The following is a 24,446-nucleotide window of genomic DNA, read 5'->3' on the forward strand; positions in this document are numbered from 1 at the left end:
TTACAAAAAAAAATAGTTAACAGACTTAAGTGAACATCAAAAGAACACTCTGAATGCAGTCAGTGAAACAGCCACATACAGAGATATCACTGCACTGAAATAAAGGCATCTGAGTATCTCTCAATGTGTGTGCATTCAGCTAAATGTCAGGGAAATTAGTTCCAGATTTAATCACTTCTACTTTTACTTTTTAAGAACTAAAACACAAATGAAACCACGTTAATGCAACATCAAAGTTGATGCTTTTTGTACAAAAAGGTAAGGAAATCCAAAGTCAGGGTTCCCAAAGCAACCCAAAATATTTTCTGCATAATATATGTAGTTTTATCTCTGTATGCAGTATTAAACATAAGTTATAATAATATATACACTATACACAAAAGACCTGATTTAGGATAGCTTAGGAACCTTAATTTTGGATTCCTGACTTTCACGCAAGTGAAGACATAGCCACAGAACTCTGCATTGAAAACGTAGTTTACTTGCATTTACTATACAGTCCATATAAAGAGTACATTACCTGGGGATCCATGATAGATTCACTAAGGATGGAAAGCTGTGTGGGAGGATCACTTTTTTGTACAATGGGACCTTGAGAGGATTCCAGGTCACAATGAGGAGCCATTGTTACATTAGGGAAACCTAGAGTAGACAGAGGAAGACAGGAAGTCATAATACACAAAGGGCTACTTAGCTGATAAACCATTATCTCAGGAGAAACCAGGTCCAAAGTCCTACCACTATCTCAGGACTTCTGTACCATAAATTAAGCCCCTTTTGTCTCTGAGATATATCACACAAGTCAAGGGGAGATGAACATCACTCCTGAGTAACCCTAATGGCCAGCCACAAAGTCACACTACATACTGGGTGGAGGGTTAGGGTTGCCACTGTACATACTGATGTAATCAGAGAAATGTGCACATGCACAGAGGAACATACGGTCATTACAAGTGAAAGAGAAATGGCAATCCACAGAAAAGAGATGAATGAAACTGCAGAGCCCACCATTCTCTCTGGTGAGAAGGGCCAATAGGTTTTGCATTCTCGATCAAGAGCAAGCAAGAGAGACCCTCATTCATCCACTGACAAAGCTCCAAGGGCACCCAGGACTATGCATCAGAGGCATTCAGGAGTGAGACCACAAGAACTGCCATAATGAATCAGATTCTGAGGTCTATCTAATCCAGTACCCAGATGCTTCAGAGGAAGGTATAAGAACCCTGCAGTAGCAAGGTGTGTGATAACCTGCCCCTCACATTAGGTGTCATCCTGATCTGTAATAGTTAGGAAGAGCTGGTTCTCCTTTGTACTATGTTAAGGGAACCAACTATGCTATGCTAACTAACCAGATCAACCAAACAATCTGAGCTAAACCAAATTATCCAGTCTACAACTTTGCCACACTTTTTACAAATTTTGTCCAATTTCACAATCTTAAATGAACTGCCTTACACAAATTAGATGGTTTACCTGTATGCCTGCGAGGAGCATCGCCAAACAGGTCTTTCACCACAGCCATGGCTTGATCAGATCTCTCCAACACATCCTGCAGCTGATACTGATCAGAGAGAATCTGAAGGCACAGCACAGAAGAGACTTCATACCATCATATACAAACTGATTTCCCAAAAAATCAGGATAAATACATGGATTATGGAAAGGAATTTTGGTATCATTATCCTTAACAGGTAATAACAGAATAGCCAACTATCATAGTTCTGGGGTTAACTCTGCCTCTGCCCCTTCCATGGTCTGCTCACAAGCACCACTTTAGTCTCAGGTCCCCAGCTGTCACCTCTATATGGGCTGGGACCCATGTCCCTCTCCCTTCAGACTGGGGATTTAAGCTTGCAGTCCCCATGCAGTTCATGGTGATTATCCCAGCAGATCAGACTTTAGTCTGGCACATGCAATTCACTTTCTTTCAAGGGGAAACATCAGGAATAGGAGTGGCCAGCCAGCTATCACAAAACACAATATATGTATTTTAAGACAAAAGCATTACTGAGACAACATATAATAAAAACACCTACACACACTAAGATTACCAAGTGTTGCCTTCTTCCATGTGTAGACCCTGGCAGGTTCTAGTCCTTCAAACCCTTCCAGCAGGGTTTGCCTTTTTGATTACAATTCCATGTCAGTTTCTGGATCAAAGTGAGGAATACCTAACCAATTCAGGCTGACCCTTTATACGACAAGCTCTTTCCTTGTCCTCTTGAACCCAGTCTCAGCCTACATAGGCAAGTCCCCCCAGAAGGTGGTACTTCTCTAGAGTTGTTTACCTGTCCTGGCAGCTGCAGTAATTACCCTCCACTGATGTAATTCTTAGGGGAAACTTGGTAACCCTCCACCATGAAGCTAACATACAATCCCTAGCTCACAAACTTTTATAGATACAAGAACTTGTGACTAATCCCATGGCCCACAGCAACTGGCACATCTCAAATAACCATGCTGCAGGGAATTACTGGCTGTTTGAATCAGGGGAAATAATTTAATTGAGTAAGAAGCTATTGCCTCCGGACTGGAGTCAGATAGTGCTGCTGCAGTCAGAACTCAAAAGCTGGTTAAGTAGTAGTATTACATAGTGTTTAAGGCAGGCCCAGATAGAGAGGGACAGAATTAAATTCCAAATTTAGGAACACCAGATCACCGGCTAGTGCTTACAGCTCCTCAACCCGTTTTGTCAATTTTCTTTCGCTTCCCCCTCCCCACCCTTCCTGCCCCTCTTTTTTACACTCCCCTTCTTGCTGGCCTCCTTTCTTTTGATTAAATACAGCCATTGCAGGTACAGAGGTTCCCCAGACACAAGAACCTTAGCATTTCCACTAAACAATGGAGTCCATGGTGTGTGTGAGGGGGAGAAAGAGACAAGCACAGGATACATCGCCCTTTCACAGCTTGGAATTTAGAACTGTAAGGATCCCTGCACAGCAGTATTCAAAAAATGGCTGGGGCCAAGGCATGGGCAGGGGCCAGGAGTAAGATCTGATACTATGTAGACCACGTGATCACATCTCCTTGGGGCTTGGGTGCCTGTTAACCATGGAGCCTACTCCAACCAATGTTCTGCAGTAGCTGAAAGAAGAACACCTAGGGGTGAGCAATTCTGTACATCAGCCAAGCTTGATTATTCAGCCAGGCAGTGGATTTCGACCTACAGGCAGGAACAATTTTCCATTTTGCTACAAGTCCTTCATAGCAAAGGAGATGAGGAAGAAGATGCAAAGTGCGAGTTTCGTGCTCCTGGCAAATTAAAAACATGTGTTGAAAGTCCAGACCTAGCTCTTACCTCTCGCATGAGGGCCAGCTTCCTTTTCTCTAGGGAATCAGGAGCCCCCTGCCTCTGCTTCTTCCATTTTCTCTTCAGTGCTCTCTCTTGTAGCTCCACATGCACCAGTGCTTTGTTCTTGGACTTGTGTATCTCATGACGCCGCACCTATGCGAGCATGGAAGAGAATTTGGTTCAAATCTAAGGGACAGGCTAAGGCAGTGGTTCTCAATCAGGGTTCTGGGGACCCCTGGGGGGCCACGAGCAGGTTTCAGGGGGTCCGCCAAGCATGGCTGGCATTAGACTCACTAGGGCCCAGGGCAGAAAGCCAAAGCCTCGACACACAGGACTGCAGCCCAGGGCCCCGAGCCTCACCACCCAGGGCCGAAGCCAAAGCCTGAACAATTTAGCTTTATGGTGCCCCCTGTGGTGTATGGCCCCAGGCAACTACCCTGCTTGCTACACCCTAATGGTGGGCCTGGCTTTTATATGCAGAAAAACAGTTGCAGTGGCACAGCTGGGCCATGGAGTTTTTATAGCATGTTGAGGGGGTCTAAAAAAAAAAAAGAAAGGTTGAGAACCCCTGAGCTAAGGCACTCTTACCAAGCAGCAGGGAAACTGCCAGTGGGCTCTCTTTTTTGGATCTACCAATTTATGCATTGGGTACAGTGAAGTCAAACCACATGTTGGTGATGCCAGTAATGTCACCATCTATGAATGGCAACTGCAATCACAGAGTCGACCACTCCGTGAAGAACAAAAGTTTAAGTTACCTCACAGAGCAAAGGGCAAGGGGAAATGTATGGGTTCCCATCTGCCCTACATTACTGAAACAACAGCAACAGCTGTATCCAACAGTCCCAGAAATAGTGTCACCCAGAACACTGAAAACAAGGCAAAATGCATTGCCTGATTCAGCACTGCTGTTGAGTATCAGTATCTCCACCCCCTGAATGGGATGCATGTATCCAATTCAGATTAATAGCACATTTAATGTATTAGATTCTCACAGGCCTCCAAGCACCCTGATTAGAGAATAATTAAGTTATAGAATTTAGAAAGAGACTTATGTCATCAAAACTATTCTCCTCACAAGAGATATAATCCTAAATGAGCACAACACTACACTATATGTTAGTGCTATCAGCTGGATGGAATTGAACTCATACTTTGCGAAGAATAGCAGCTCTACATAGCAGGAATAGTAACAGTGGTGTGAACCTGTTCAACCCCCTGCAAGAATTAAGGAAATGCCAAGACTAAAGAACATATTTTTCAGCCTTTTCTTCAGTGAAGATGATGCAGGTTAAACTTATCTATTGGAAGGTTTTCTTTTCCCCCATTACCCCATGTTGGAAAACATTCTAGAGGGATCCACTGGAAAATATATCAGAATATTGGTTAAAATAAGCTGGTTTAAGGAGACGTTAAGCAGATGGACATTGCTAAAAGAAGGAGTTGTGCATATAGTTATTGGGGGTAAAAAGCTATATTTAAAAAAGGTTTCGGTGGGTAGGGAAGGGAGATTAAGATGTTATAAACAAAACACCTCATAGAAATAAAATGAAATATCTGCCCCAGATTACCAAGTAGATTGACCAGCTATGGAATAGAGGTAATGACAGATTTTTGACTTACCATGTCTTCAGGAGTTGCACGATGAACTGTTAAATCATGGACAGTGCTCTGCAAAAAGAAACAAGAGAACACAAATGCAAACACAGAGGTGGAATCAGGCACTGATGTTTTTTAATACCCTATTGATTTGCTCTTTAAGTTACGAAAATAATAAGCGCTCCAAGTTTAGAGACGTGTCTATTGATAAATAGAACAGAGATGGCATAGATCACTTTTACAGTTCTACACAATATTCCATCAAAAAACTATGTTAAAAGAATATTAATTTTGCTTTCAAAAATCAGGCAATGATAGTGTGGAATCCTAACTCTGCCCCCTTGGGCGCATACATCATGACACAATCTTTAATTATGTGATGATCACATATTACTTCTCAAAAGGAAGAGAGGGAGGATGGACCAATTTTAAGGCACTAGCATAGGATTTGGTTTCAAGTCCCTGTTCTGCCAGACTTCTTGTGTGACATTGGGCAAAATACTTAGCCACCCTGTCTCGGTTCTTTATCTATAAAGCGGGGATAATACCTCACAGAGGTGTTGTAAGGATAAATACTCTAAAGGTTGTGAGGTGTTCAGATACTACAGTGATGGTGGCCATAAGAATACTTAGGATAGAAATAATACAATATTTTTCCCCCTACAAGCTCACATACATGTGTATGCCAGAGAGTCACTCTATAGAAGATGCACAGTGAATGAGCCAAGTGCTTCATTTAGCCTACATATTTCTGACTGTGCAGGCAAGATCCAGGATACTCTATAACAAATGACTTCTACTTCAAGGTCCCTGGCTTTTAATGATGCTTTGGAGCCGCAGGCTGAAAATCCTGCAGCACCTTCAGATAAGATAAAAGATGGATGTGTTCATTTTCATATTTAATTAAATGAAAACCAATATGTTTGATAATCCGTATGATAATCAGTATGATAATCCTTGTAGAATTTAAGTTTTCAGTGTGCTGCAGAACTTTGTGTTGAAAACTCAATTTCATTTGTAGAAGTTGTCCGGGGTGCATGCAAAAAGAAATTGACAATGATGGCAGTGGATTGGGGAGCAGCAGGGCCTTTTTGTACCTGGGGAGCAGGTTTTGTATTTTAGCACAAGCATATTCATTGAATATTCCTCCACCAGTGATGAGCAGTGAAAAGAGTTTTAAATGTCAACATTGATATTACCACTGGTAGATTTCAAAGTCAATACCTTGTTTCTGTCTAAGGTTTATGCAGCCTGTAATAAATGAGGCAGTTCATTTTGTTATTGTTTCTGGCTGTCTACATACTGACACAGCACAGAATCAGTAACACTCTGTTCACTTTTGGAAAGTTCTTTTTACAGCCATAAGGCACGTACACACAGGGCCCAATTCACCATTAACCTATGTGTCTAATCCTCATAGTTCAAAGTCAGTCATGGAATTTTACACCTACTTCACATTGGTGTAGGCAGCTATAGAAAACATAGAATGAATGCCTCTCTCTCTTTTTTTAAGTACAGAAGCTTAGATTCTGGCGCAGGAGGTGGAGTCTACAAACTGTGACCATGAAGTAAAACAGGACCCTGTGTATTATAGAAACAGCAAATTATATAATATTGTATTTCTATAACTTTTTGTAAGGTGAAGCTTATACAGCACATGGTGAATGGAGTAATGGATCCTCAGTGAGAATTATCTACCTATCAAATGTTAACCTGTGTATGCAGATCTGACTAGAGGATTACAGATTTCAAGGCCAGAAGGGAGCATTGTGAACATCTAGTCTAACCTTTTGAATAACTCAGGCCATAGAATTTCCCCAAAATAACTCAGAGCAGATTTTTGAGAAAATCACCCAAGCTTGATTTAAAAGTAATCAGTGATAGAGAATCCACCCCGACCCTTAGTAAACTGTTCTAATGGTTAATTACCCTCACTTTAAAAAATGTGAGTTATTTCCAATCTGAATTTGTCTTCCAGCCATTGGATTGTGTTATACTCTTCTTCGCTAGATTGAGCGGACCATTATTAAATATTTAATACCCAGGTACAGAGACTGTAAGCAAGTCAATCCTTAACCTTCTCTTTGTTAAACTAAATAGATTGAGCTCTTTGAGTCTACCATTATACAGCTTGTTTTCTAATCCTTTAATGAATCATTCTTGTTGCTTTTCTTTGAATCCTCTCCAGTTTATCAACATTCTTCTTGAATTCTGGGCACCAAAACTGGATACAGGACTCCAGCAGCAGTCACACTAGTTTCAAATACAGAGGTAAAATAATCTATTCCTACTCAAGATTCCCATGTTTATGCGTTCAAAGATGGCATTAGCTCTTTCGGCAACAGCATCACATTGGCAGTTCATGTTTAGGTGATTATTCACAACCTCCACATCTTTTCAGAGTTACTGCTTCCCAAGGTAGAGTCCCCATTCTGTCAGTATGACCCACATTCATCGTTCCTAGAGGTATACATTTACATTTAGCTGTATTAAAACATATATTGTTTGCTTGCACCCAGTTTAGTGGTCACTTCTGTTTAAAGACAAAAAACTATGCTCTTTCTACATCCAGATGATTTGGTGCTGAACTGTTTTATCCCAAATTTTCCCAAAAATTCAACTTGGGGACAGAGCCCTGAAAACTTTCAGCCTGGAAGGTGAATTTTTTGAACAATTATAAACAGCCAGCTGACGAGAGAGGCAGAGACTGGAAAGTGCTAGTACTCTTGCAATCTTAAAGAAAGATGTCACATGCCCATGAGCTGTAAGAGAGCACCTTAAAATGAAAGCCCGTGGAATAGTCTCTTCAAGTCTATGCATTCCAATACCAGACAGATTTGTATCACAAATTTGACAGATTTCAGAAAGTTGGGGAACTGAATAGATTAAATTACAATGAACAGATTATAGGTTTGAGCCTTCATTCACTAGAATCCAACAGGGCCAGCTCCACTGAGTTCAGGCATTGGAAGAGACAAACATGTCTACCTTGGCTAAACCAGAAAGGCTTTGTCTAGACTAGGATTTAAAGGTGTGATGTTAGTTGACAAATTTTTAAACTTTAGTGTAGACAGGGTCCACTGCATTTAATGTAAACTAAACTGCTCAAGTCAAAGCCTGTGGTCTGCCTACTTATCACATTCTAATATCACACCTTAAATAGTAGGTCTAGACTATACTCTAGATATACTGGTATAGCTGAACTGCCAGACCCCCTAGTACAGACGCAGCTTAAGGAGTTTTTCTGTCAGCACAGTAGCACCACCTCCCCAGACATGAGCTATGCTGACAGAAGCACTCTTTACTCCTGGGGGAATTCTGCACCACTACACATGAGCAGAATTTATATCCCTCACAGATTTCTTTGCTTCCCCGCAGAAAAATGACTGATGGGGAAGCAAAGTGAAACCACAAGAGTGGTCCTGCGACCCTTCCCAGCAGTATGTTTCAGGTGCCAAGAGCAGCTGGCAGAGAGGTAAATCACTGTGGGGAAGGGAGAGGGACTGGCGAAGACCCGGCTGGTGGCTCCTACCCTGTGCCGGGCTCAGCTGCTAGTTCTGGCTGGGCTGGGGAGGACAGGACTTCCTCTTTCCCTACATGGCATCCAGGACCGGGTCAAACCCATCCCCAGATTTCTCCCCCAGCGGCAGTAAGATCTGCCAATTCCACCCTGCCCCCACTTCCTGCAGCCATCACTCCTCAGCTGCAGGGGAAGGGATCCCTGTGCAGAAAGCTGCTCCCACATCTGCCCAACCGCCATGCAACCAGCCGCCCTCATACTCGACCCTCCCGCCGAGCCCCACTCCCCCTGCACCTGGGACCACCTTGCCGAGCCACCCACACGCAGAACCCCACTCGGCTGAGCCCCAACCAGCTGCATCTGGACCTTTTTTTGGCATCAGATTTTTAATTGTTTTGGTGCAAAATGCCCGTCCAGGAGTCAACCCCCGGTGGGGGGGGGGGGGCCTTTGCCAGCGTAGCTAGGTTGGCGAGTGGCTGTGGTGTTTCCACGCCCCAGACAGACACATCTGGGCCAACAAAACCTTGTGGTGTAGGGCTGGCAGCGGCCAGGATGAGGCCACAGGCGATGCCCCGGCTCTCGGTACGCCAGGGGCACAGCCCCTTCAAGGGAGAGGGCTCATCAGCGGGGGGCAGCCACCGGGCGCAGGAAGAAAAGGACACGGAAGGGGGAACCGCAGCCAGGCTGCCCATCAGCGCCGGGCCGGGCACAGGCTGGCAGGGGACGGCAGCCTCCACTCGCACGCGCGGCAGGGCGGGCTGGGGGGAGGCGGGGCCCCGGGGCTCGCCTGCCCGCCTCTCCGGAGCCCGCCCCCCGCCGCTCGCACCCGCGGTGCCCAACCAGCGCAGGAGCCCGCGTCCCCCGGCCCCCTGCGGCCCCAGGCCTCCCGCACCCCGACTGCGATGGGCGCGGCCCCCCCGTGCCTCAGTTTCCCCCGCTGTACCGGGCGGGGGGCTCCACTCACGTCCCAGTCCCGCTCGGCCGCCGGCGGCTGCTTCTTCTTCGCTTTCGGAGGCTTCTTCCCCGGGGCGCGGGGCCGCGCCACCCGCACCAGGGACATCGCGGGGCCCGGCAGGCGGCAGGACCCGGAGGGGGCGGGGCCGGAAGCGCAGGGGCTCGAGCCGCCGCCGTTAGAGGCCGGCTTGACCCCGCCCCCAGGCCGCTCCCGCTCGTCACCAGGGAAACCCCGCCCCGGCCACCGGGCCCCGCCCCCGAGCACGAGGCAACCCAGCCCCGCCCCCCCGCACATCACGGACCCCACCCATACCCCTCCCTGCCCCACTGATCCCCCCCTCCCATACTACCTACTGTCTTAGTGTACCTGCACCCCACTGACCCCCCCGGCATAGTAGCCATTGCTCCACTGTACCCCCCATATACCCCACTGCCCCCCCACCCATACTACCCACTCTCCCAATATACCCCCAGCTCTCAGTAATCATCCACCCCACTGTCCCCATATACCCCGCACTGCCACCCCAACAACCCGCTGTTTTCCACTGCCCTCACAACCCTCATTAATCTTACCCATTTCCCCCACCGCATTCTGGCCGGTCATACTGCCCTTAATGTGCCCCGGTCCCCATTGATCCTCCCCAACTGGCCCAATACACCCCACCCTGACTGATCCTCTCACTCCCTCTCCACCCTCATTCCTTCCCACAGTCACCTCACAGCTTCTCACCCAAACCACCAGCCCCTTCTGTACCCCCCAAAGATCTTCCTCGCTGCCCCCACCCCTCACTGCCCCCCAATGTTCCCCCACTGTTCCCAGACCACCGCCCTGCCCCCATTCCCCATCACCCCCTCTCCATGTTCACTGTGAAGGCATAAGAAGCAAAGTTCTAAGGGGAAGTCTCCATTGCAGTTAGACATCTGTGGCTGGCCCATGCCAGCTGACTCAGGCTCGTGGGGCTCCAGCTTAGGAGCTGTTTCATTGCGGTGTGGACCAGTGGTTTTCAACCTTTTTTTCATTTGCAGACCCTTAAAAATTTTTGAATGGAGGTGCGGACCCCTTTGGAAATTCAAATTGTGGTCCGTGGACCCCCTACCATAGAAGCCTTAGGGCTTGTCTACACTATAAAATTAGGTCGACTTAATTTAGATTGACCTACAATCACCACAGTAATTCAAGAGGCTGTTGGTGTCCACACGATCCTCCTTCTGTCAGTGGAGCCCATCCTCACTAGGAGCACTTGCAGTGCACTGACTGAAGTGGGGCATTGGGGGGCACTTACAGTTGAGTGGGGGGGGCACTGACAGCCACATGGGGCTCACAGTTGTAGTTCCCCATCCGCTCTGGATGGGGAACTCCTCCCACGCTCAATTTCACAGCATAGAGCCTGTCAGCAGTGAAATTGCTCAGAGCAGCCACACTCTTACAGCTCTGGGAGCTCCCTGGGGAGCTGAGAGCCCTGGCTCTCAGCACCCAGCAGCTGGGCTTGGAGTGAGGAGCCTGGGCAGCAGCCCAGCGGGAGCCCACAGGGCTCCCAGGAGGGAGAGGGGAACCGGGGCAGCAGCCTGCTGGGAGCGGGTAGCCCGGGGAACAGCCAAGCTCTTGCTGGAGCCAACAGCCTTAGCTGTGAGCTAGGTGCAGGGTTCACAGCAGGGAACCTACTAGACTTTCTTGTCAATTTCAGGGCTTTAGCCAGCAGCCCATGTAAGTAATGCAGTGGCAACACAGACACTGCGTCGCCCTAACTATACAGACATAAGCCGTATGCCTTTGGTGCCTTACATCGACCTAACTCTGTAGTGTAGACCGAGCCTTAGACAGAAAACTGACTGAACAGAATTCAAATAAAAATGCTGCGTGTGTTTGGCACAGCATTTGATGCAGCATGAGAAAGGGCACTAAACTGTGGGCTTCTATGGTAACAACACTTCCTGGTTTTGACCTGTAGGTGGGGGTATTCACCTATTTTTGATTGATCAGAGAACCAGAATGCATTTTTGAAATCACCTTTTGCTAGGGTTGCCAGTTGTGGCTGGATATATTCCTGGAGGTTTCATCACATGACATAATCTTTCATTAAAGATTAATTTTTAATTCCTGGAGAGTCCAGGACAATCTTGGAGGGTTGGCTAGCCTACCTTTCACTGACAACCTTAGACATACCACAGGTTGAAAACAACTTGTGTAGATGTTGGAGCTGGGACTGCGGCCCCAGCTCTGGGACCATCCCACCTCGCAGGGTCCTAGAGCTTGGGCTCCACCCCGGGCCTGGACATCTACATGGTAGTTAAACAGCCCCTTAGCCAGAGTCAGCTGGCACAGGCCAGCTGTGGGTTTTTAATTGCATTGTAGACATACTCTTGCCCAAATACTCAAACAGCTCCTCTACCTAGCATACACAGACAGCTTCTGGTTTGCTAACAGGGAAATGCTGATACCACAAGCCTGAGGACTCAGAGGCTCGTTACAACTGATTTGTTGAGAAAGGAGCTGTTGTGCTTTAATGGAGCTCAACACTGGGGGGCTATTTCGAGAGGGCATGGGAGAATCATCTCCAAAGTTATCCAGAAAAACAGATGGAAGGATAAGAATGTAAAGAATGAAGCCAGAGCCATCTGCCATTGTAGGCGTGCCATTGAGCACTTGAAGAAACATGTAAAAGGGGCCAACCAAAAGAATCCCTCTGTCAAACAGGTGGGCTTGTCTATACATAAAAATTAATCAGGAATAAAGTAGGGTATGAATTTCAGGTATATATTTCACATATGTATTGTTAGAGGTTGACAGTGTAACCAAACAGTTCCTGTCTATCGCTGTATTCTGTTAATTCAGAGATCACAAGGAGATGTTAACATTTAAATGAACTGTGCATGTAATGATATCACTATCTTCATTTCTCTTTGAAGTATGTAGTAAGATTTCAACAATTTCCATCCCACCATCAACCTCAGCCTGGACCAGTCCACACAAGAGATCCACTTCCTGGACACTATGGTGCTAATAAGGGATGGTCACATAAACATCACCCTATACCGGAAACCTACTGACCGCTATTCCTACCTACATGCCTCCAGCTTTCATCCAGACCACACCACACGATCCATTGTCTTCAGCCAAGCTCTACGATACAATCGCATTTGCTCCAACCCCTCAGACAGAGACAAACACCTACAAGATCTCTATCAAGCATTCTTACAACTACAATGCCCACCTGCTGAAGTGAAGAAACAGATTGACAGAGCCAGAAGAGTACCCAGAAGTCACCTACTACAGGACAGGCCCAACAAAGAAAGTAACAGAATGCCACTAGCCATCACGTTCAGCCCCCAACTAAAACCTCTCCAATGCATCATCAAGGATCTACAGCCTATCCTGAAGGACAACCCATCATTCTCACAGATCTTGGGAGACAGGCCAGTCCTTGCTTACAGACAGCCCGCCAACCTGAAGCAAATACTCACCAGCAACCGCACACCACCCAACAGAACCTCTAACCCAGGAACGTATCCTTGCAACAAAGCCCGTTGCCAACTGTGTCCACATATCTATTCAGGGGACATCATCATAGGGCCTAATAACATTAGCCACACTATCAGAGGCTCGTTCACCTGCACATGTACCAATGTGATATATGCCATCATGTGCCAGCAATGCCCCTCTGCCATGTACATTGGTCAAACTGGACAGTCTCTACGTAAAAGAATAAATGGACACAAATCAGATGTCAAGAATTACAACATTCAAAAGCCAGTCGGAGAACACTTCAATCTCTTTGGTCACTCGATTACCGACCTAAAAGTTGTAATTCTTCAACAAAAAAAACTTCAAAAACAGACTCCAATGAGAGACTGCTGAATTGGAATTAATTTGCAAACTGGATACAATTAACTTAGGCTTGAATAGAGACTGGGAATGGATGGGTCATTACACAAAGTAAACTATTTCCCCATGTTTATTCCCCCCCTCCACCCCCCACTGTTCCTCAGATGTTCTTGTCAACTGCTGGAAATGGCCCACCTTGATTATCACTACAAAAGTTCCCCACCTCCACCCCCGGCTCTCCTGCTGGTAATATCTCACCTTAAGTGATCTCTCTTTTTACAGTGTGTATGGTAACACCCATTGTTTCATGTTCTCTATGTATATAAATCTCCCCACTGTATTTTCCAGTGAATGCATCCGATGAAGTGAGCTGAAGCTCACGAAAGCTTATGCTCAAATAAATTTGTTAGTCTCTAAGGTGCCACAAGTACTCCTTTTCTTTTTACCTGTAAATGGTGGGAGGTAGGCAATTGCCTTATGTTAATCCATGTAGCTAATTACCAGTGATGCTTAGGAAATTGGAGGCTACTTCAAAACCACTAATCTTCACCCAAGGAACACCTGCTGTCAAGAGGCTGACAACAGCCTGCCAGGAATTTATAGAAAACTCTTGGGCCCTGATCCTTTCATCTCAGATCTGCTTAATCTTCATCAGGGGAAGTCTGAGTGTCAAGACTGAGGTCTCCAGTCCCATCTGGATTACCCTGATATTGAACATTGGACTGTAACTAATGAACTGATTCTGGAATGGACTCTTTGCAATGCTGAAGCTCACAATCTCTACTATGAAAATTACCTAAGAACTATATTCATGTCTGTATGCATAATGATCTTTTAACCAATAATCTCTTTTATTTTTAATAAATCTTAGTTTCATTAATAAGACTTGGCTGTAAACATGTGTTTGTGTAAGATCTTAAATATTCATTAACCTAGTGTGTCCAATCCTTTGGGATTGGTAGAACTTTTTATATGATGAACAAGATTTTCAGTAATCCTTATCATATTTGACTTTGCTGTCTGGATGGGAGCTCAAGCCTGGGTTGCTTTAAGGGAACTGTGTTTCTGGCTTCTGGCTAACCAGTAAGGTATTATAGAAGCTGTGTTTTTGCTGGCTTGGTGAATCTAAGTATTAGAATAACCACCAGTTTAGAGGATTGTCTGCCCATTCTTTGCATTTTGCCCTAATTAAGCAATCTCAGCATGGCCCCCCTGGGACTCCAGTCACAAAGCCTAACTCCAGTACTATGCAAACTGGTTGAAACTAAAGAACAGAACTATCAGACTCATATGTGAACACTGCCTGTTGTGGAAGAGTCACCATAGCTTTTGCCTCACCAATCTATTTGAATTCTTTGAGGAGTCCAACAAACATGTGGACAAGGGTGATCCAGTGGATATAGTGCACTTGGACTTTCAGAAAGCCTTTGACAAGGTGCCTCACCAAAGCCTCTTAAGCAAAGTAAGCAGTCATGGGTTAAGAGGAAAAGTCTTCTCATGGATCTGTAACTGGTTGAAAGATAGGAAACAAAGGGTAGGAATAAATGGTCATTTTTCACAATAGAGAGAAGTAAACAACAGGGTTCCTCAAGGATCAGTACTGGGATCAGTGCTGTTCAATGTATTAATAAATAACCTGGAAAAAGGGGAAAACAGTGAGGTGGCAAAGTTTGGAGATGATACAAAATTACCCACGATAGTTAAGTCCAAAGCAGACTGCCAAAAGTTACAAAGGGATCTCACAAAACTGGGTGACTGGGCAACAAAATGGTAGATGAAATTCAATGTTAACAAATGCAAAGTAATGCACATTGGAAAACATAATCCCACCTATACACACTAAATGGTGGGGTCTAAATTAGCTGTTACCACTCAGAAAAGAGATTTTGGCATCATCATGGATAGTTCACTGAAAACGTCTGCTCAAAGTGCAGCGGCAAGCAAATACACTAACAAAATGTTAGGAACCATTGGGAAAGAGAGAGATGATAAAACTAAAAGTATCATACTGCCACACAACTATGTTATGCCCACACTTTCAATTCTGTGTGCAGTTCTGTTTGCCCCATCTCAAAAAATATATATTAAAAATGGAAAAAATACAAAGAAGGGCAACACAAATGATTAGGGGTATGGAACAGCTTCCATATGAGCAGAGATTAAAAAAGATTGAGACTGTTCAGCTTGGAAAAGAGAGGACATCAAGAGGCTATGGTAGAGGTCTATACAAATCATGAATGGTATAGAGAAAATGAACATAGACACACAAACCAGGGGGAATCCAGTGAAATTAACCCATGAACCAGGGGTCATCCTGTTAAATTAATAGAAGAAAAAAATAAGGAAGTACTTCATGCAACACACAGTCAACCTGTGGAACTTGTTGCCAGGGAATGTTGTGAAGGCTAAAAGTATAACTGGGTTAAAAAAAAATTAGGTAAGGTCATGGAGGATAGATCCATCAATGGCTATTAGCCAAGATGGGCAGGGATGCAACTCCATGCCCTGCTTGTACTTAAACCTCTGACTACTAGAAGCTGAGACTGGATGACAGGGCAGGAATCACGCAATACATTTCCATGTTCTGTTCATTTCTTTTAAAACATCTGGCACTGTCCTTCTTCAGAAGACAGGATACTGGGTTAGATGGACCACTAGTCTGACCCAGTATGACCATTCTTATGTAGACCCTCAATTGAGTCTGATCAGCTCTAGCTTTAAACACTGGAGAGGAGAGGCTCAGATGGTGTCTGTGATTCAGAGTTCACACAACCAGGTAGGAACACCTGCTCCCACTCTCTTTGTCTTTTACTGCTTAGCAAGTGAGGTTCAAGTTAGGATGCCTCCCTCAATCAGGGTATGCTAAGTGCATCTCTGCTGCCCTTTACTCAGACAATAAGTACAACAAAATTTTGTTACCCCTGTATACAGTACTATGTATATTGCAATGTACTAATGCAAATTGTAACCCAAAATCAGCCAAAATTGATCACTTTGGCAAAGCAGCTCTGTCTGTTGAACACGTAGGCAGAATAGGCATGTTTATGCAAATATGGTCTGCTCCTGAAGTCTTTTCTCCCAGTTCATCCCTAATGTTAGGGGATAGCTCACTCAGACCCTGTTTACACTTGCAGCACTGGATTGCTATTGGTCAGTAGGCAATCAGTTTGGAGTTGGAAAATCCTCAATGGAGGCCATTGTCATCTGAGTGTGTAACACCATTAAGTGTCTCTTGCTATACAGGAGTGTGGCTCTCGGTAATGTACAGAAAATAGTGGATGTTTTTGCAGCAATGGAGTTCCCAAACCGTGGAGGGGCAATAGATAGCACGCATATCCCTCTTCTGGCACCAGCACACCTTGCCGCATCTCACCCCTAGCCACTGAGGACATCAACAGAAAGGGATACTTTTCCATGGTTAAGCGATTGCGAGTGGATCACTGGGGACTCTTTGCTGATATTAACGTGGGCTGATCAGGGAAGGTGCATGATGCTCACTTCTTTAAGAACACAGGACTGTTCAGAAAGCTACAATCAAGGACATTCTTCCCAGACCATCAGGTTACCACTGGCAATGTTGAAATGCCAATAGTGATTCTGGGAGATCCAGCCTATCCGTTGGTCACCTAGCTCATGAAGCTGTATGTTGGCCACCTCAACAGCATCAAAGAAAGATTCAACTACTAGCTCAGCAAGTGCAGAATAACTATTGAATGTGCTTTTGGTAGACTGAAAGGATGCTGGCACTGTTTATTCACTAGAACGGATCTTAGCAAGGCAAACATCCCCATGATTATAGCTGCAGGTTGTGTATTGCATAATATCTGTGAGGCAGAGGGAGAAAAGCTACCCGCAGGGTGGAGGAGCAAGATGGAACAGCTGTTTACTGAAACTGAACAGCCAGACACTAGGGCTATCAGAAGACCCAACCATGGAATTACATGGCTCAGGGAGGCCTTAAAAGTACTTTAACAGTCAGCCACAGTAGTGTTGTCTGATTCTTTTATGAAATAATGTCTCTTGTGTGTACAGGGATTAAATATGGGTGGGTTACTGCCTCCCAGTATGAATCCTGTGTTGCTTGCTGTAAACTATTAAATATGAGCGGGTCTTGCCTCCTGCTATGAATTCTGTTATGCTTGGTGTAAACTAACGAATATACTCTGAGTTTCCAAAAATAGAATGTTATTGTGTGCAAAGAAACAGGCATCAAAAATAAAGTGCAAACAAAAGCCTTTTACCAACACTGTAAGAGGGTGAACCATACTTTAAAACCCCAAATAAAAATAGAAGCAAACAGTGAACATTTATGTTCACGGATGTAAAACCTACTGCAACATAATAGGTTGTAGTTACACATTCACAACGCTTTGGCTTTCCCAGGTGGTGTATGTGTAGCTATGGTCTTCGTCTTGTCCCCAGTGTGGAGTGGTAGGGGTCAACATTCCCTTTAAATTTTCTTTGTACTGAGGGGGACTACAAACTCCACTGACCACTACATTTTTGTCCTTGGGCAACAGAGAATGCGAATATTGTGATATTTTAATTAAACTACTAAATAAAGAAAAATGGCTGGGAGCGCTAATGTAATCAGTGAAATATATATTGTGCATATATTCTCCTAAAATCAATATATTTATTAAAAACTACACATTTACAGAAAATATAAAATAAAAGCAAATATTAAATTGAGTGCCTGGCAGATACTATACATGTACCTGCAATGTGGTAAGTTTCATGTTTAATGAACATGATTTACTCATTATTATGCTGGAAATTTCTTTCATCTGTATTTCTCAGTTGTCCAGTGATGGTAAATTTTGTCCAGGTTGACATCTCCGTTTGCTATGAGGAAGTATTTTATTCTTACAAGCTGGTCCATATGGTTAACCTCTAGTCTGTTGCAAGACTTAGTTTTGATTGGACTCATTAAACTAAACCCACATTCACAGTCAGCATTTGAGGCTTGAAAGGTGCCATGTATATCAACAAACTGAACCTGGCCTGTCAACTGATTTTCTTTCAGCATGTAAGTTACCATGTCAGCAAATGTTCTTATTATATCCACTTTCATTTTTTCCACAATGATAAATTTATCCTGTGTGTACTGCTTGCAGATGCATTCAGTTATTGATCCATCTATTTGCACTGGTAGATTCAAGTCTGCTTTGTACTTGCCCATGAGTTGACTAACATGTTCTGTGCTGTAATCAAATTAGGCAAAAACCAGTGCTTCAGTATTAAATGCAGGCCACTCTTGCAGCTCATTCTCTGGCAATCAACAATCTAGATGGTCACCGAGTTCTGTACTAAAGTGGAGAACAGCTGCTGCATAAACAGTATTGGCAAGAGATGCCATTTGTTCCCTCACCTTCTCACTCCAAAGAGCTTTTTCTCCAAGACACTGTGAGCAAAATGTTGCTATTTTGGCCTTAACATAGCTCAATGGTTCTCGAACTTTTTGTATTGGCGACCCCTTTCACACAGCAAGCCTCTGAGTGCAACCCCCCCATATAAATTAAAAGCAGGGGATTTTAATTAAATTTAAATTTAACAGGGGCTCAGGCTGTCAGCCCTGCACCTGGGGGGGCTGACAGCTCACAAACCCCAGGTAATAACCTCACAACCCCCTGAGGGGTTGCAACCCCCAGTTTGAGAACCCCTGGCATAGCTAAATGCTTCAGAGGTAGTGAGATAACTTCTCTGAAAAATTAGGCCCAGCTGAGACAATTCCCCTGAAATATCATCAAGCAGAGTCAGTGCAATACAGTACTGGGGATGTGTAAGCTTTTTGAGACCATACTTAGCTACGGGATCATTTTTTCTCATTGACATCTGCAATACCGTGGTCTACTGTTACATCATGATTTTGCAGGGGGGCATTTATAGCAGAGTGATATAATAACCAACACACTTCATTCAAAAGCCTGAATAATAATGCATAATAATGTATGCTGGCCAACTTCTCATATTTAGTTTTCTTAACAGCTGATCTGCTAAATATTGTATATACAGTGTGTCATAGTATATAATGCACTGACTATATGTTTCCAATTCTTTCCTCATTGGTTCATGTTTTCAGGCACCAGTGATGCCTAGGTCTTCTAGAATAAGGCTCGGCAACCTTTCAGAAGTGGTGTGCCGAGTCTTCATTTATTCACTCTAACGTAAGGTTTTGCGTGCCAGTGATACATTTTAACATTTTTAGAAGGTCTCTTTCTATAAGTCTATAATATATAACTAAACTATTGTTGTATGTAAAGTAAATGAGGTTTTTAAAATGTTTAAGAAGCTTCATTTAAAATGAAATTAAAATGCAGAGCGCCCTGGACCAGTGACCAGGACCCGGGCAGTGTGAGTGCCACTGAAAATCAGCTCGCGTGCCCCCTTTGGCACGCACGCCATAGATTCCCTACCCCTGGGCTAGTAAGTATGGTACACATTCTCTAAGTAGCACAGCTACACTGTTATGCTTACCATCTGGAGGCACCATCTGAAGTGAACATAGGCATTAGCTGTATATCCAGATTGTGATCCATGTAGAATTGTTTGATGGCTTCTTTAATATGCCAAGTATTGCATGCAGGGGTAATGTCAGCAAATGCAGTCTTGTGGGTAACATCATTCGGAGCTCAAAACTTGATGTTAAGGATTAACATTTTGTGCATTACAATGTCAGTGCTCTCGTCAACTATCAGTGTATGAATTACAGATAACTGCCATGATGTCACTTTGGACAACTGCATTAATAGACTGAACAAATTCAAATGCGCAGTTCTTTCTTCTCTAGCTGGTAGGAAGATTAACTTATTTTGCTACCTGGTCTCAAATGTGCTGCAGGAACATCATGGATTAATTTATTTTCATAGCAAGGAGTACTTTATCAATCAGTGTTTTTATTTTGTCTTGGTTTGCTCTCTGATATTTCAACATGCTTCTCTCAGCTTTCAGTAGACTCTGCTAGTAAATGTTGGATTCCAAAGCCATGTTTCCAATTGTGTAGAGTTTTCACGGCATCAACGTGAGCTTTCTGAACTAAGTGGCATTTTAGATAGCCCAGTTTCCATTCACTTAGCTTTAGCTTCCGAACAAAAATTATATATGACCTAACACTGACTGAATCCAAAAAAATGTCTCCCAATTTCAAGAAGCCCCTTCCTAGGACGTCAGTTGTTTTGGTTTCCATAGTTTCCAAATGCCAATTGTCTTTAAATGTCAAACTGTATTTTTTTTCTGTGCCACTGTTGGTGTCTGTACTCCTAACTTATGCTTGGATGTGGGGTTGTTTAAACAAGGTACCAGTCTAAACCGGTGGTTCTTAACCTTTACTGCAGCCTGCACCCCTTTGGTTCTCAAAATATGTTCTTGCACCCCTTATCAAAAATCATTGAAGGAGGTCAGTTCTTTAAACCTAGATATATTTTTTGTTTATATATTACAGTAATTGTTAAAAAATGTATAATGTTAATAAATACGTAGGTTTGATGAAACAAAGTCGTTGTACTTACATGCCTGTGCTTAATTTGTGGTTTTGGTGATTTACCTTCTAAAAAAATCTGGCATGTCTCACACCCCCAGAAAGGGCATCTCGTACCCCCAGGGGGTGCGTGCACCCCAGGTTAAGAACCACTTCTCTAAACTGTTTGCAACTGACACAGCAAAGTGTGAGCTACAAATACAGAGGAAGCAGTGAACAGCACAGTGTTGTGAGGTAACCCAAGTCTTGTATTGCAGGAAGATTTTGGTGTCCCTGGCCCTTCTACATCCACATCTGGGCTAGGGAGAGACAGAGGATGGTCACTGAGTGGGCTCACTGCTCCTGATACCCACTCTCCCTCTCCCCAGCCCAAGGTGGAATGGTCACCAAGCCTGGCCCAGCTGAGCTCTGGCACTGCAGTGTGATACAGCCACCCTGACACTCCGTTCTGAAGAGCCGGGGAGATAGATCCCAGTGCCCCTGGCCAACACCCTACCTAGCTAGAACAACTGAGGATATTCTCATTCATATGAATCTCTGATATAAATAAAAAAATAACAGCATTATATACAGTAAGATTAGCACAAAATAAAAGAAGCATTCATCTCAATGGAAACTTAAGCATGAAGTGGTAGAGAAAGGCGGTCATCAGTAGATCTATAACAAAACAATTGGTTGCAAGTTGAAGTTTCCTAAAAGATTTAAAGCACTTGCTCATTGACCATGTGGTCGGGATGTAATGTGGTTGGGGGGCACAGCCCCCAAAGCAGCAACAGGGGTGAGGCAAATAGAAAAGGCTGTGCCCCCCCACAGTACCTGGCCCTTTTCCCCACACCTGGGGCCACAATCCTCCCTCCTTGCCAGGTCACCTAGACACACAGGAGCCCAAGACCCCCTCCCAAGAGCCTCAGCCCCTACTGTCCCCTCCCAGGAGCTCCTGCCTTCCCCACCCTTCTCCTTACACCTCCCTGCTGGCTCAGGTCCCACCCCACTTCCCAGACCCCAGCATCCCCAGTTTCAGCAGATTGAGGACCCAGCATGCAGACCCAGGTGCCAACTGTGCTCCCAGCATGCATGGTAGTTACAAGATCGCTGCGTGGCCATGTGTGCACACAGATTACAGTGACCATTGGTAGGGATATGGATGTACATCATGCTTGCCACCTGGTATCTTGGGAAGCTTAGAGATCTTTGACCATGGAGTTCTCCAAAGACTGGAGTGTCTGCTGAGTCTGGGGTCTTTGGGCACGTAGGTCAGCAATGGGTTGCAGCATCTGAGTTTCTTGCCTGAGCAAACCCATGATGTTCTAATGCATTTCCTGATGCACTTCTTGGGCCTTTTCCCTCTCCAGCAGCAACTGCCATCTCCATTCTTGGTCATTCTCTGTGGTCACAGGCTCAGTGGATCCTCCCCATAGACTGGGGGAGGGTCCTTCAGCTCCCGGAACCCAAAGAGGGAGACACACCAGATCCCCCACTCACCCAGTGCATGTATATCAACACATATGTTACCTTGCTGGGGCTAGAATGAAGGCTTTGCATTGTCGAGTGAGCAAAATTACACAATGCAAACTCCTGTGAGGAGGCATAGTGATCTTGTAGGGGGGACTGGTCTGTGTGGGGTACAGAAAGAGACTGAAGTGCTGCAGGGAGAGAGAGGGGACAGGGAAGTGCTGTCAGCAATAGGCCTCGATCAGAATGTAGCAAACGCTACTGAGTCACTTTTTATGCTGGGGATCGCACCTAAATTTCAATTTCCAGTCAAACAGTAAAGTTTAAACTAAATAAATAAAAATTAAATAAATGAATACATAAATAAATTTCTTAATAAGCTAATTTTGCACTAATATTTTAAAAAGGTAAATAGGAGGACTGGGGTAATTATAGGCCTCTCAGCCAGACATCAGTTCTGGACAGAATAATGGAATGTCTGATATGGGACTCAATAAAGAATTAAAGAAGGATCATATAATTGAATTAATGCTAATAAACATGGGTTTATGGAAAATAGATTCTATCTAACCGGATACCTTGTTGTGATGAGATTGCAAGTCTGATTGATAAAGGTAATAGTGGTGATATAATATACTTAGACTTCAGCAAGACATTGTTGCCATATGACATGTTGATTAAAAAACTAGAGACAACATGTTGCTCATCAAACGGATTAAAAACTAGCTGACAGGTCTCAAAATGTAATTGTAAACAAGGAATCATCAATGAATGGATGTGGTTCTAGTGGGGTCCTGCAGGCATCAGTTCTTGGCCCTCTGCTATTTAAAATGTTTATGATGACCTGGAAAAAAACATGAAGTCATCATTTCAGATGTCACAAAAATTGGGGGAAGGAGTGGTAAATAACAATGAAGACAGGTCAGCAAAACAGGCTAGAGGTAAACGTATACATGTAGGGACAAAGAACGTAGGCCATAGTTAGCAGAAGGGGAACTGTGTCTTAGGAAGCAATGCCTCTGAAAAAGACTTGGAGGTTATGGTGGATAATCAGTTGACCGCAAGCTCCCAAGTGCAACAAAGTAGCCAAAAGGGCGAATGTCATCTTTGAATGTATAAACCAAAGGAATATCAAGTAGGGAAGGTATATTAACTCTGTATTTGGTGTGACCAATACTGGAACACTGTGTCCAGTTCCGGTGTTCCCAATTCAAGAATGATGATTAAAATATGAGAGGGTTCAAAGACGAGCCATGAGAATGATTAAAAGACTAGAAAACACGCCTTATGGTGATACAGTAGAACCTCAGAGTTACGAACACCAGAGTTACTGGTCAACCACACACCTCATTTGGAACCAGAAGTACAATCTGGCAGCAGCAGAGCGGACAAAAAATAAAATAAAAAAAGGAAAGTATAGTACTGTGTTAAATATAAACTACTAAAAATAAAGGGAAAGCGGCATTTTTCTTCTGCATAGTAAAGTTTCAAACCTGTATGAAGTCAACGTTCAGTTGTAAACTTTTGAAAGAACAACCTTTACATTTTGTTCAGAGTTACGAACATTTCAGAATTATGAACAACCCCCACTCCTAAGGTGTTTAACTCTGAGGTTCTACTGTAGATTCAAAGAACAAAATCTGCTTAGTTTAATAAAGAAGAGATTAAAAGGTGACTTGATCTCAATCTGTAAGTACCTACACAGGCAACACAAATGTGATAATAGGGGGCTTTTCAATCTAGCAGACAAAGGTATAAGAAGATCCAATGGCTGGAAGTTGAAGCTAGACAAATTCAAACTGGAAATCAGGTGCAAATTTTTAACAGTGAGAATAACTTTTCCTTTAATTTACAAACAAACCTGATTTCTAAATTAACATGATGGCTAGAGAAGTACTAGTTATGATTATAATTTATATGATAGGTTGCTCCAAATCCTGTTTTTGAGTGAATATTTAAAATGTAGGTAAAATCATTTTGCATTTTCCCTCCAGGTCGTTTGTTTGTTTGTTTCTATGACGGCTCTTGGTGACTCTGATGCAGGTACTCTTTCTAAATCACCTGTGGGTGAGGCTGAGCTCAAGTTGTATCTTCTTTTAAAGATCAGAATAAAAATCATTTAGATTCACCAAGAGGCGCTAATATATCTTAGATCTTTCTCCTCGGCAGCAGCATATACCCATGAAATGTTCCTGACCTGTAAAAAATGTTAGACTAGACCTCTGCTGCCTTTCAAATGGACTGACACGTTACTGGTCTGTAGGGTCACGAAACCAGGTTTCTCTTTAAAGAGTAAGGTAGCCCTGAGCATTAATTAGAATGGCGCTTG

General features: G+C 44.0%; 1 protein-coding gene across 4 annotated transcripts in view; it reads right to left on the reverse strand.

Annotated features, from left to right (window-relative positions):
* SPICE1 (spindle and centriole associated protein 1) overlaps nt 1–9,521 on the reverse strand; it is a 32,911-nt gene extending 23,390 nt beyond the window's left edge. For 3 of the 4 annotated variants that reach the window (XM_077823006.1, XM_077823023.1, XM_077822997.1), the window contains exons 1-5: nt 9,355–9,521; nt 4,916–4,963; nt 3,299–3,445; nt 1,474–1,576; nt 521–642 (exon numbers count right to left, since the gene is read on the reverse strand). In XM_077823006.1, coding sequence (XP_077679132.1) covers nt 521–642; nt 1,474–1,576; nt 3,299–3,445; nt 4,916–4,963; nt 9,355–9,471 — 537 coding nt within the window. In that variant the 5' untranslated portion in view covers nt 9,472–9,521. The remainder of the gene's footprint in view (nt 1–520; nt 643–1,473; nt 1,577–3,298; nt 3,446–4,915; nt 4,964–9,354) is intronic. The other variant, XM_077823015.1, reaches the window with a different exon arrangement.
* Nucleotides 9,522–24,446: the final 14,925 nt, after the last annotated feature.

Source organism: Eretmochelys imbricata, chromosome 1 (genome assembly GCF_965152235.1).
Source record: "Eretmochelys imbricata isolate rEreImb1 chromosome 1, rEreImb1.hap1, whole genome shotgun sequence".
Taxonomy (NCBI): domain Eukaryota; kingdom Metazoa; phylum Chordata; order Testudines; family Cheloniidae; genus Eretmochelys; species Eretmochelys imbricata.